Source organism: Hyalella azteca, unplaced genomic scaffold, assembly GCF_000764305.2.
Source record: "Hyalella azteca isolate HAZT.00-mixed unplaced genomic scaffold, Hazt_2.0.2 contig12009, whole genome shotgun sequence".
Classification (NCBI taxonomy): Eukaryota; Metazoa; Arthropoda; class Malacostraca; order Amphipoda; family Hyalellidae; genus Hyalella; species Hyalella azteca.
Window position 1 is genome coordinate 126,017 of NW_025941981.1, and position 14,278 is coordinate 140,294.

Here is a 14,278-nt window from a genome sequence, read left to right on the forward strand (position 1 = left end):
AAGCCATAAGCCCCGTCCGATCATTGCTGGGCTATGCATCACCGGTCTGGTATCCGCATCAGCAGCTCCCGAAGACCATCCTTGAGATGGTACAATTCAGAGCTGCCCACAGGTTACTAGGTGACTTCAACCACACAGTAAAAGCCACAGAGATAGTGGCTAGACTCGACTTGGACCAGCTCCAACAGAGGAAAACGTCAGACAAAGCGTGCAAGCTGTACCGAATGTTGCATCGTCGCTTTGATGTCCAGCCGCATTCATGAGCCACACGCGCAGCAAGAGGGCACCAACAGAAGCTCCAGATCCTACGTTTTCTTTCCTTCGTCCACCAGAAAATGGAACTCCCAAAGTGCCGACGTTACGTCAGGTACATCCTCACCTGCCTTCCTGTCAGCCGTTCTAGGCTCGTTAAGGGCTATCCGCTAGAGTCTAGACAGTCATCACATCTCAAACTTTTTAGCCGGCTTTTTTAAGTCAAAACTTTTATCGGATGATGTCATGTGCATGTGCACCTTCAGTAGTAGTTATTCCTCAATTATGGCGCATCCACGGTAACATGAAGAAAAAAAGGAAGCCAGCGAAAGACTTCGCGGGGAGAAGTTATTTCTTATTTTTAGAGAATACGAGTTCTTACTCCGAGCAAACCGCTTCACTGCTACGTTAAGTCCCCGTACTTGACTGTTGCAGTTTTATGATTAAATCGTCGATAAGAATTCAGGAGTCAATGTGCTGTAATAGAATATCAAAATCTAGTAAAGTGCAAGCAGCTGCCTATATCTCTGCTGTGATACGAAGTTAAAAATAAAGCCGTCAGTAATTTGCCGACGGATTTACAAACTCGTAACTATATCTGTTATAAAGAGTCTGAGTCCCAATCGCTGACGAGTTAATACTATATATTTTTAGTGTCGCCGGAACTATAATTGGCGTGACACGCCTAATTTATGTTTATTATCGTGAAACGCCTTTATCAGTTGGCCATGCAATATCTTAAAAACACGTGGCCAATAGGTGGGTAATAATTTACATATTTAAATTGTAATAATTTACATGCTGTCGAAAATTTACATGTATTCAATAAAGTAGAACGGTTCATTGAAGCAGCCTCTAGTATAGACGCTTAATATTTTTTCGCCAACTCTGGATACTCATTAAAATTATAGTCTTTTAGCAAAAATGAAGTGTTCAGCAAAACATTCTGCGATTGACAGAACATTGAAAATTTATCACGAGAATACATAGTCGATTCCTGATAATTGTCGTCGATTCAGAGTCCGGGAAAATGGTTGTTTCAGTGAGTAGGAAGTAGGGACGCAAGAAGATTTCGAGATTTATAGGATCCTCCCGGCCGTGTACAATCTGAAGCGCATAGCTTATAGCATCTTTCCAAATGGGGGATGCAGTAGCGTGCGAAGATGGGAATGTACCGCGAAAAACCCCGGGATACAGAGAAACGATAATTTATGCATAATGATAATGAAATTATACAAGTTTATACAATAAAATTATTCAACTTTTATCAAATAAAAATACACGAGCATATATTCAAGAAAAGAATGCACTGACAATAATTACCACGTATGGCAATTTAATACTATTTTTACCTCGTGAAACGAGGTAAACAAAGCCTGAATGAGGCAAGCAAATGGCCGAAATCACAATGGTAATACGATTGTACGTCTGTGGCAGCGCATATTTCACGACCTTCAACATTGCCTCCAGCAGATAGTAGAATTTTTCCGTTGCGTTCGATGTGTAAGTGTAACCCACAATGCACGTAATATCAAGCGTCACGGGGCTGCTTGAAAGTTGCAACACTTCTGCTGGTCCTTAACAGTCAGCGCGCGGCGGCGTGAATTTGGACGTAGTTCTCATCTATCAAGATGACTCAGATAAATATAACGGTGCTCATTTCTTTCATCATCTAAGTTTTAGCAGTGCAGTGTTTGGTAACTTTGGTTACTGACTTTACCAGTGATTTGAAAATGCTGTGTTCGACCTATGATGTTTTTATGATTTTTAAAGTGAAGTAGGTAAACACTAAACTCCGGTAAATTTTCTTCTGGTCATCTTCAAACATTCGTCTAGCCAGGAGCTGCCAGAGGTCTCTCCAAAGATGAGTAGACGCTTAATACATTTTCGTTCAATTATTTGATTCCTACGCACGTGCCTACTTTTCAAAAGATTTCAGAACCTAACTACTAGTGATAAGTAGGGTTGCTGTAGTAACACTTCGTGCTACTTATGAATGTTTTGATTTCTTTCTAATGGATTTATTTATCAAGAAACCAAAATTTTTGTACGATTGACCCAATATGTGATAACGGGTTAATTTATACTCGATTTAGATCTCGTGACTTGACATATAAGTTTTCAAACACCCAAATTATGCGTACAAATCGGTCTCATACCCATATATAACTTTTGTAATTATTTCATATATAAAGCTCCAGGATTCCATTTTTACAATTGGCTAATCACATCCATGTGACAGGTCATTCTTGGTTAGTCTCGTCGGCTAGGAAGTCCTTTCGATGTTATATGCTACGTAAGCAATTCTGTGGGAAAGATACTTTCACACATATGTTCCGTCTTATTCTTATGGATCAAACAAGTAATCGGGAATCGTGCTTTTTCCGGGAGAGTAGCTTGTAGAGATAGAATGAAACAGATAGCCGTGAAGGCTGGTGGTACGACTAATCGCTCATGTGAAAGCTCTTCTGTGCCTAAATTGTTATCTTACAGACTTGAAGCAATTGTTCGATAGCCCAGTGTTCGTGAATTAAGAATCGGTTATCATGGAAATCTGTATACCCACATCGAACCCGTTTGAACTTGAAATGTCTGTACATATGTGTCGCCGTGTTTTCGAATAAAGTTATCTAAATGGAACGCCTAAAAGTGCCCTTTTACGAATGATAGTGATAGAGTCGAAAGTTAGCAACGCAAGAACGATCACACAGGTCTTTATTTCGGCGCCCCGACTGAAGCGGCAATCGTCCGGCCCGACAATTCAGTACGGAACTGAATTTCTTCTGATGTGGCCATTTCCCCTCGTATTGATCGATAGACGGTAAAGCGGCGATTTAATGTTAGAAATACTATGATCTGTTTCCGCATCGATTTTATGAAAATACTCACCAAATGAAGTATAATATTTTGAATTATGCCTACCATAAGAATTTTCGGTGTATGGTGTGATAATTAACTCGTTTTTTGTTAAAGCGCACCTGCATTGATTGCAAGGTGGCCCAGTGGTTACTGTTCAAAGTCTCGGGATTGAAGCAGAGAGGTGCGGGTGCGATCCCAGCTCACTATGACAGTTTCTTTTCAGAATCGGCAAGGAGGCCGAGCGGTTAAGTACAGCTTAATTGTAGCAGTGAATTGCGTGTTCGAGATCCGCAACAAGCTGTGAATGTTCTGCGATATTAAGAATCAGTGACAGGTCTAACGACTTAATCAACGCTGCGTCGTTTATACCGGTACTTTACTACTATATTATACTTCTATTCTATACTACTATAATATACTTCACTACTATACTATACTACTATAGTATACTATACTACTAAACTATTCTACTGTGCTATTGATTGGGGTTAAGTAAGTTGGTGCGTAAAAGAGCTTGACGTTACCCGATCCTGTGTTAGTGTAACAAAATGTTTATTTTTTTAATTAAATAATGTGAATTTCTCTTTGTTTGAACAGAACCCAAGTTAGGTTTGGGCACACGACATGTTCTCTAATGCGCGTTCCTAGTAATTAGCGTCACAAATAAGGGGATGTTATCTTGCTTCCAATTCAGCGCATCTAATTTTGGGCATTTTATTTCACTAGTTTTATGTTTCACGGTTCAATGGAGCCGAGAAAGAAGTTACGCGTGAACATTTCTGCTATTTGTATGAGACGATCCCTCGCTAAAACCTAGATCATGTAAGCGTGAACTGAGATCGCATCAACGTGAAGCGAACCCGTCCAACAACTGTAATCACGTTAACGTGAATCGATTTGGGTCGCCTGCCGAAGACCACAACTGCCCTGGATGTAATGGACCATCATGATTCCTGCCTTCCGGAACGTAGCCTTCAACACTTCAAGCCGTCCGTATCTAGGCCATGGGTCGAACCAGCCCTCGTTCGAACGGCCACTTGTCGAAGGACGATAAATTTTGGAACAGAACTATGCTATCTGAAACCTAACCTCAGATGCGGTGAACGTAAAGTTACGTAATTTAACGATGCCCGGAAGTCTGATTCGATCCGCGGCCTGGTGGTGCACGGCAGGTGGTGGTCAAGGCCGGAGGGGGACAAAGCCGAGTGGTGTACGGCTGATTGGTGGATATCCGGAGAGATCCAAGGCGTTCGATTCAGGGCTTTTTGGTGCACAAAATTGGTGGTGCACGGCTGCGCTCCCAATCGATTCCACTTTAGCGTGAACCGTTATCAGATCAACGTGTACCGGAATCAAGTCAACGTGAGCCATGATCATGATCATAGGATAGGCCTTGAACTATACAGCTTGGATAACTGCTAGGTCCTTTTGGACACATGCGCCATTGATGGCAGTCCAATTATCCTCTCATTGCACTGCCGCGCAACAATCGGATTATGCAAGCGCTACTATATGTCGGACCGCCGTGCGGTGTGGAGGCCGTTATTTATTTGGTCTGTGGTCACCAAATTTATGAAATTTTCAGAGTGAGATTGGCAATTATTCGTATCACAATTTGTAGTTAGAATTTCGTGGTATTAATCGTTTTTTTTAGAGTGTGGGCTTGTGCAGAATTTCCATGAACTATTCCGTGTATAATCGGCAAGTAGTCAGTTTGCCTTGGCATGTCCAAATTGCTCTAGATTTCTAGTGAATTCACGTCGTGCGTTTCCAGTTTTCCATTTGTATATTTTTATTAGCATTGCCCCTATGTTAAGAGTTGCATTGAAAGGGCGTTTTCGTTCACATTTTTCATTTTCAACTATGTTCACATGAGACCATCTAGGCAACGAAGAGTTCGGCAAAATTTTTACCTATCTAGTTTTTCATAGGATTCAACCTATTCATATATAACCTACTCCATACGCATAAGTACAAATTGAATAACTGCACGCATTCAATTCCGCACAAATATGGAATTGTTATAAATTGCCCATTCCTAACATCAATGTTATATTTTTACAAAAATTATCTATACCTACTATACTTATTTGAGTTTACAATGTACAATTTGGTGAAGCGGCGACATTATTTCAAGAAATTGCCCGCTTTTAACATCAAGGTTATATTTTTACAAAAAAGTATTTTTATTATATTTGCAGAATAAAACTTTGATAAGGTTCCTAGTTTCATTCTGTAGTGCGAAATTTCCACATTTCCTACCAAATATATTTTCGTATCCGAGGGTTTGAAAAAAAATCGATTATGCGTTTTTCATACTTGATTGACCGACCGTCATGAATTTATCGACCTCCCGAGTTCTGTTATTAACCCCAGGGGTCGATGCCGACGACTTTGGGTTAAGGTAAAGAAATTCACCTGCTTTCATTCGCTCAAACGTTTTAATTAAATTTTCGAGCGGTATTTTACGTGTTCGTCTGACTGCACTAATTCTGGTGTCATCTTTATGTATTTATTTATGATTTATTCTATATATTCCTAAGTTCTTTTCCGAATTGGTACCATTAAGGCTATGTCTTTGCACTTTTCTTAAACGACCCACTCAAATTGTTGGAAAGGTAGTTGTAGAATTTTTCAGTTGTATATAACATATTTTCATACGAGCGAACTAATTTCGAATTAAATAACTACCTTAGCCTTATCAGTAACGCGTTAATTATGGCCTTGCAACCGTTAATTAATTAGCCACTCGAGAAACCGAAAATACAGAATACACTCCTCGCACTGGAAGACTTGAAAAATAAAGTTCAATTTTAAGTACCGTTGAAAAATGCCGATGCTGTTCTGGATTTCCGTTTATCTGCTCGCCGGCATCTCGTCCAGTGTGAGGTGAATGATCTTCATTTTCATACATGTTATATTTCTCATCTAATATATAATCAACATAATGTCTCAAGTTTTGTACAAAATAAATATATACTTTATCCTGCTCTATGTAAACGCCTGAATAGTTATTGCTCAATTTTAACATCCATGGAGGTCTAGACACATTACGCCAGATACATATATTTGGTCAAGGTATATAAACAATTTCTTACAAGTAACACTATGTCATAATGTTCAGCGTATAAAAGTAGCATTCATATAGACTGAAAATCATTTAGACCGTTCATATCTAATATATTGTATAGAAACAGTATTAGATTTTATCTGTGTTTAGCTGCAAATGAATGTATTTTTCTTCAGTGCTACAGCAGAGGAGAACGAAGTCGAATCACTAACCTCATCTCGCGCGGATAATTACAAGCAAGCTTTGTATTATCAACGGCCGAACAACGGCGCTCGGTCCACAAATAACTTGCGACTTCTTGAGATTCACGAAGAAAATTCAGACCTGGAACGCCAGAGCCTCGAAAACGTCGCAGACATTATGGATAATGGAAAATTTGACGCGCGTTCAATTGATTGGCACGGAGATTCAGAAGATGGAGAGAACGACGGTGGTTATCAAGGCTCCGACAGCGAAGAATTTTCACAAGAAGCCCGACGACTAACACGAAGGCTGGATCGTTCGCATAAGGAAATTCTGGAAACCATTCTGAAAGGATACGATCTTAATGAATGGCCACACTTCTACTACGGTAGTAAGTATAACAAAGTTTTCCTTAAACTACAATTTTTTTATGAATTACCATAATTGTTTGATAGTACTTCATGGAAAAATGGCGATACTGAGATTTAAAGCTTCACGAGAGTGTATTTCTAGCATTTCTTGATGGTTTACTAAGTCCCGATCATGAGTTTAGACTATTTTTTAGGCACTTTTCATTTCTATCTCATTGTATCCTTCATGCGAAAAACATATCCCGATCATCTAATTCATTGTATTAAATTTTGGTGTATTGATGTAAAATTTCAATAGCGCAATATTTTATGGTTTGGGAAATTTTGCGATGAGGCTACAATTTCAACACGTCGTTGACGAATGTTTCGTCACACGCATTGTGTGCACCGCACACATGTGGTCCATTATACGTGGCGGCGATCGTTGTAGTGTGAAGGGAAATTATAGCGTTGTTGTAAGCTCAATTATCGTCATCATTAGCGACAACACCGGCTGCCTGTTCCGGCTTTTGGCTACATTAACTCCCTGCCATAGGATAACTTAGTACTTTGAATAAAGCGTATTGATAAAAATTTCGTGGTTAGACTAATCGAATCTACTTGCGACCAACATCTTCATCAACTAATTCAATTTTCATGTCAACAAATTTTATCAATTCTTGAAGCTTTACAGAAGATTCATTAAATTTATGTCCATAAAATTATTCTCTGAACTTTCATTTCAGAACGAACCGACGTCCACGTTCAAATGTTCATCAACGCGTTCGGTAGCCTCAATGCTGCTAGTATGGTGAGTTGCGCTGCCATCGGTCACAATAAATTTACGTTTATATTGGCTGCAACACAACGAAATTTTACACGTTTCGGTCAACTTAAGTTTACGTTTAGGCTGCAATTAAACTGCATTGTACACGTTTCGGTCAATATAGGGTTACGTTTAGGCTGCAACACAGCGCCATTTTACACGTTTCGGTCAAGTTAAATTTATCCTTATGCTGCGACGCAACGGCATTTCACACGTTTCGGTCAAGTTAAATTTACGTTTATGCTGTTACACAACGGCATTTTACACGTTTCGGTCACAATATATTTATGTTTAAATAGGCAGCAACACAACGAAATTTTACACGTTTCGGTCAACTTATATTTACGTTTAGGCTGCGACACAACAGCATTTTACACGTTTCGGTCAACATAGTTTACGTTTAATTAAGCTGCGACACAACGGCATTTTACACGTGTGATTACTAACACGTGTATATTCTGACAACATTCTAGGAGAATAATTGTGTTTTAAATGCAAGTGGAGTATTGGAGTTTCGTACAGTATCTTGACTGCAGTACCGAAACTAAAGGGAAAAATTTTCAATCTTTAGAGTGTTTTGCTCCATCAGAATGCGCTCCACACCCGCATGCCTGGGGCAGAAATTTAAAATATTCCAAAATTCGTACACAAGTTACATATTATTTAGTTTGGAACGAGTTTTCATACCTGATAAGGTTATAAAAATATGTTTGGTAACTAATATGATTTGTGCAGGACTTTCAAATAGACGTGTTCCTGCGTCAGATGTGGCAGGACCCAAGGCTGGCCTACAGCGACAAGCGCGAGTATCTCACCGTCATGGATGAGGAGGTCGGGTTTGGTTTGCATTTTGTTGGTTTTGTGCTTTCATTTTGTTTGTTTTATGCATTCATTTTGTTTGTTGTATGCATTTATTTTGTTTGTTGTGTGCATTTATTTTGCTTGTTGTATGCATTCATTTTGTTTGTTTTATGCATTCATTTTGTTTGTTGTATGCATTTATTTTGTTTGTTGTATGCATCCATTTTGTCTGCTTTGTGCATTTATTTTGTTTGTTTTATGCATTCATTTTATTTGTTTTATGCATTTATTTTGTTTTATGCATTCATTTTATTTGTTTTATGCATTCATTTTATTTGTTTTATGCATTCATTTTGTTTGTTTTATGCATTTATTTTGTTTTATGCATTCATTTTGTTTGTTTTATGCATTCATTTTGTTTGTTTTATCCGTTCATTTGTTTGCTTTAGGCATTTATTTGGTTTGTTTTGTGCAAGCATTTTCTTATACTGCTGTAAATTTGTCATTGTTTCATAATTGGAATGTCTTCAAATGTTTATTCGTAAATCGCATAAATGTGTATTTTTCATTTCTACATCGCACATTCTAAAACGTACTATGTCTTGGCAATATTTTTGATGCATACGTACTTACCAATAACTGGTTAAATATTTCAATGATCCTGGTTAATTATTACCTAATTGTTAAAGTTATCACGTAATTCAACGCTTTTCGTACTGCATGAATAATTCATTGTCGGTTTCTTGTGTTAGCGGACCCAATTTTTTTAGCGGAAAAATTTAAAGTTTTTGAATTTTGGCTGATATTAAGACCTAAAAGGCCCTCTTTTATCCTCTTTTGAAGTCTCATTAGAATCTACACCAATTCACTTTTTTCCGGCAGGAATAATTGCTCAAAGGTCGAACTAAATTTTAAACGTTGTACCTGTGAATATTTATTTATTGTATCATTTTCCCAAGGTTTGATGTCATTCTGCATTTACTCGCTAGAAATATTTACATTTGAGTGCGGTAGCATCAACGTGTAATGTAGAAATATAATAATACAGCCATACTGATATCAATATGATAATAAAATACTGATATCAGTAACTTATAATAAAATCAATATAAAGCAATATCATAATATTATAATATAAAATTACCAATAAACTGATAATAAAATAACTGATAATAAAATCAATATTATAAATATTATAATTATAATATAAAATCACCAATAAACTGATGATGAAATCATAATGTCTGGCCCTGTACAGACTCACCGACGTATTTGGAAGCCAGACACATTTTTCGACAACGTCAAGGTGGCTCACATTCACGCGGTGACCGTGCCTAACGTGGTTATGAGGATCACGAAGATGGGAGATATCATGTACACGATGAGGTGTGTACACTGGGGGGTATCATGTACACGATGAGGTGTGTACACTGTGGGGTATCATGTACACGATGAGACACTGGGGGGTATCATGTACACGATGAGGTGTGTACACTGGGGGGTATCATGTACACGATGAGGTGTGTACACAGGCGGGTACCATGTACAGGATGAGGTGTGTACACTGGGGGGTACCATGTACAGGATGAGGTGTGTACACTGCTGAAATGGGCGATTTCTTGTACACGATGAGGTGTGTATGCCAAGGTAAAATAGATAATAGCTATATATAGGTGTATTATTCTATTAATGCTATAAAATTTATTATGACCATTATGCGCCTCTCTTCTGACTTAACAGACTTTAAATGAAGCACTGTTTGAGGCTGGATGAAGTACCAATAGAAAGATGAACTGTTAAATTTATGTTTAGACATTTTATTATTAGTGTAGTTATGCAGAAGTTCTTCATTTATACAGGTTTGATTGAAGACCAATAAAATAAAAAAACAACAACAAGAAAATTGTTAATAAAAAGTAAGCTCTGGTCTTTAATCAAACATTTTATTATTCACGTTCATTGTAATATAAATATTTTATGTCAATAAATGGGTTTAAATCACTATTCTGCTCTCTGGAACAGGTTGGCTCTGGTTCTGACTTGCAACATGCAGCTACGGCTCTACCCGTTCGACACGCAGTACTGTTACATCGACCTCTCATCCCGTGAGACTTATAATTCCGTGCTATGAAATTATTTGAATCAAAATTATCGGTTACATTGAAATTTGTCATACTTTCAAACCCTGAAAAATTTTAGGCTCTAATTTCTTAACGTTTTTAGTGCATTTTCTCATTTATGGAAAAAAGGCGCTATTGTGCTCGTCATGTCCGTCCGTTCTTGACTTCATGGACGGACGGACGAGAAAATGCGCTCTGTCACTCACTGCAGTGAGTACTGGTCTATTTTTTTACATTTTTACCATCTATCAGAATTGGAAATAACCAACATTATTATATGAAATTACCGTCATGTAAAAATAATACATTTACCTTTTGTTGATGTTGCTCCCATTGTAGTTTCTAGCACCGAAGAAATCGTCTCGTACCACTGGCATGACAATTTGCCCATCAAAATATTAGCTGACTTGGAAATTGCCGAATTCGACTTGATTGACACCAGCACAACGGAAACGAAACTCGAATTCGCGACAGGTATGATAAACCAATAAAAAACATAACGGTTTTACTGGTTTTAAAACCATGAAAAACCATAATACGATGGTTTTAAAATCATGAAAAACCATGATATTACTATTAATTCTGGATGACTATTGTTTGTGAACAGGTTTTTGAATTTTATGTATTTCATCCGCCATTTTTATATTAACTTATAAATAATAATTACTGTTAAGCAGTTGACTTACGTCCCACGAGCAATAAAGCAAAGCATGACATCCGAAGAAGAGTATTGGCAATTAAATGTTAAATATCATCCACAGATGGTTCAATGTTTCCAAAATATGTTTGGCAACATTCAAACATTCAAAAAATATGTTTGGAAAATCAATTCAATGGCGTCTGAGAAAATCGCTAGCCTTTAAAATAGAGATAAGTTTTTGTCGTCAGCACTGTAGTTGAAAATACTTGATGCTTAAGACATTTAACCATTCCTTTATATCTTCTCATTTCTGTTAGTTTCAGCGCATACAAGCTCGCTTCGCCATAAAAGTTAATCTATAGATCTAATAAATTCACGAACTCTAAATGAATGGGGGTTTAGACAATAAATTATTATATTTTAATTGTTTTTCCGATTGCAGGTAATTTCAGCGACATACAAGCTCTAAAAAATAGATATAATAAATTCACCACCTGTAAAATGAATGAGGATGAAGACAATAAATTATTTTTATTAATTGTTCTTCTGATTGCAGGTAACAGCGACATACAAGCTCTAAAAAGGAATATATAGATGTAATAAATTCACCAACTGTAAAATGAATGAGGATCAAGACCATACATTTTTTTATTAATTGTTCTTCTGACTGCAGGTAATTTCAGCGGCATACAAGCTCGCTTCACGCTCCGAAGACAGAACGGTTACCATCTTCTTCAGACTTACGTACCTACCATCATCATCGTATGCATGTCGTGGTTATCTTTCTGGATCGAACCTGACCACGTGCCAGGCAGGGTTACGTTATGTGTCACAACCCTGCTCACCCTGACAACCCTGGCCGGCGGTGTACGACAGAGCCTGCCTAGGGTCTCGTATGTTAAGGTTGGTATTGCTTAGGGTCTCATATGTTAAGGTTGGTATTGCTTAGGGTCTCTTATGTTAAGGTTGGTATTGCTTAGGGTCTCTTATGTTAAGGTTGGTATTGCTTAGGGTCTCGTATGTTAAGGTTGGTATTGCTTAGGGTCTCGTATGTTGAGGTTGGTATTGCTTAGGGTCTCGTATGTTAAGGTTGGTATTGCTAGGGTCTCGTATGTTAAGGTTGGTATTGCTTAGGGGTCTCGTATGTTAAGGTTGGTATTGCTTAGGGGTCTCGTATGTTAAGGTTGGTATTGCTTTGGGTCTCATATATCAAGGTTGGTATTGCTTAGGGTCTCGTATGTTAAGGTTAATTGGTATTGATGGCACAGTAACAATTATTTAGACATTTCTATGCAAAAATAACGCAAGTGACTGGCAAGGATGCGTTTTTCGTTCGGGACGAAGCAATGTGCCTTCTTAAACGGTACCAAATACTATAAAAATGCATTTTTAGGCTATTAAACCATTTCGAACTGATTGCAAATTGACATATAGTTTACACGAAAGAGCAATCTTTAACTGTGAAAATCAAACTGTACTTTAGTAATAAGGTTTTACGCATTCCTGAAGTGTGCAACGGACTAGTGGCTTATTAGTTTCATTTCTAAAATTGCCATAATTTCGAATGTTCAATTAATACGCTTCACAATATTGAATCGTTAAAAATCTATTGTTAATATTTGTTGATTTTCCTCCTGAATGTCTGAATTAGGCAGTGGACGTGTGGCTCGTGGTGTGCATGCTTATGGTGTTCGCAGTTCTCATCGAATTCACTGTCGTCAACTCCCTGGCTACGAGAAAGAAAGATCCACGCCTCTATAAATCACCGGTACGTTATCAGGTGCAAAAGTGAATAATTTGCAGATATAATTGACGAGGAGTAAGTTTGAAATAATATTGTAAAAGACATTAAAGTACCATCTCATGCAAATATTTTATTCACTATCGGCTTCATAGGGACACCATCTAATTTACTCATTTAGATTTGATGAAATTTGTTCAGAATCAAATTAAGTTAAAAAAATTAGACTTATTAGCAAAATTGTTTGAAATGGTTGTTGTTTGCTTTACGTTTATGCGATCATGAGAATATTGCATCCTTCAGTTTTATTTGATCGTTACAGCCGTATTGAGATTTAATGCTGATGATAATACCGAGCTTCTCTGAATTCTGTACAGTCGGGGCCTATGAAGATGCCCTCAAAAACATATATTAGCCAGGCCCGACGAATCGACGAGTTCAGCAGGGCGCTTTTCCCTGCGTTCTTCTTCTTATTCAACGTGTTCTACTGGACTTACTACATCCTCAGGCTCTACCAAGAGGTCAACAAAACGCCCTTCACCTACTGAGAATCTTTTATGATGTTCTTTGCTTCTTCAACGTCTTCTGCTATATCAAATACATTCTACTTATGGTTGAAGTAGTATAAAGTTGACCCACGAGAAGCTCATTTTTGCGGATGTAGTTTGTTGTTCGCCTGTGATATCACTGATCTCGGTGACGTCACTGCATTAACCAACCACCGAAATGCGATCAAACCAGTAAACTAATCCGTCATGGCATGACGGTTTTGCTACGTTTCTCGATCTCAGTGTTGTAATCAGATCAGCCGCTATACTTTTTTTTTTACTTTTTTCTTTTTCTCTCTTCTTTTTGCCACACATTTCCTACTGCACACAACAATCCTGTGTGCATACACACACACAACTTTTCCTGTGTGTATTCTTAGTGTTTACCTCGTAACAAGAAAGCTGAACTGAAAGACGGAAATCCTCGTGGGTCAACCTTACATAGTTCAACCATGATTCTACGTATCCTCAAATTATTACACAAGGTCAATCTAAACCGCCCACTTACTATGTAACATCCATTCGGTAATTATTCTTCGACGTAAACTGCTAGACTTTCATCTTGCTTTTTATCATCAATCTATTACATGAGGTATATCAAACACCGCATATTACCGGTAGGGCAGAGTGGGTAAAGTTTAGAGTACGAGGATGGTAGCAGTGAGTTGTGGGTCCGAAAGCAGCTTCCGGTTACATTTCTGGTCAAAATCGGTGAGGTGACAGGGTGGTTGAGAATTGCTGGACTGGAGCAGTGAGTTTCGGGTTTATAGCGCTGCAAGCTACGAGAATTCTATGATGTAAAAAAATCGACGATAGAAATATTTGTCCAAATGAACGCTGACCACGACCACTATTACTACTACTATAATACCGTCCATTTTCTGAGTA

The 14,278-nt window shown here is 37.9% G+C and overlaps 1 protein-coding gene across 1 annotated transcript; it reads left to right on the forward strand.

Annotated features, from left to right (window-relative positions):
• Window positions 1-5,642: 5,642 nt before the first annotated feature.
• LOC108675692 (glycine receptor subunit alphaZ1) lies at window positions 5,643-13,666 on the forward strand. Its single transcript, XM_018163722.2, has 10 exons — window positions 5,643-6,000; window positions 6,358-6,755; window positions 7,461-7,525; window positions 8,276-8,371; window positions 9,600-9,727; window positions 10,364-10,446; window positions 10,801-10,935; window positions 11,775-12,004; window positions 12,753-12,869; window positions 13,220-13,666. Exons 1-10 carry the CDS (start codon window positions 5,942-5,944, stop codon window positions 13,388-13,390), a joined length of 1,482 nt encoding a protein of 493 aa, XP_018019211.1. The 5' UTR covers window positions 5,643-5,941; the 3' UTR covers window positions 13,391-13,666.
• Window positions 13,667-14,278: the final 612 nt, after the last annotated feature.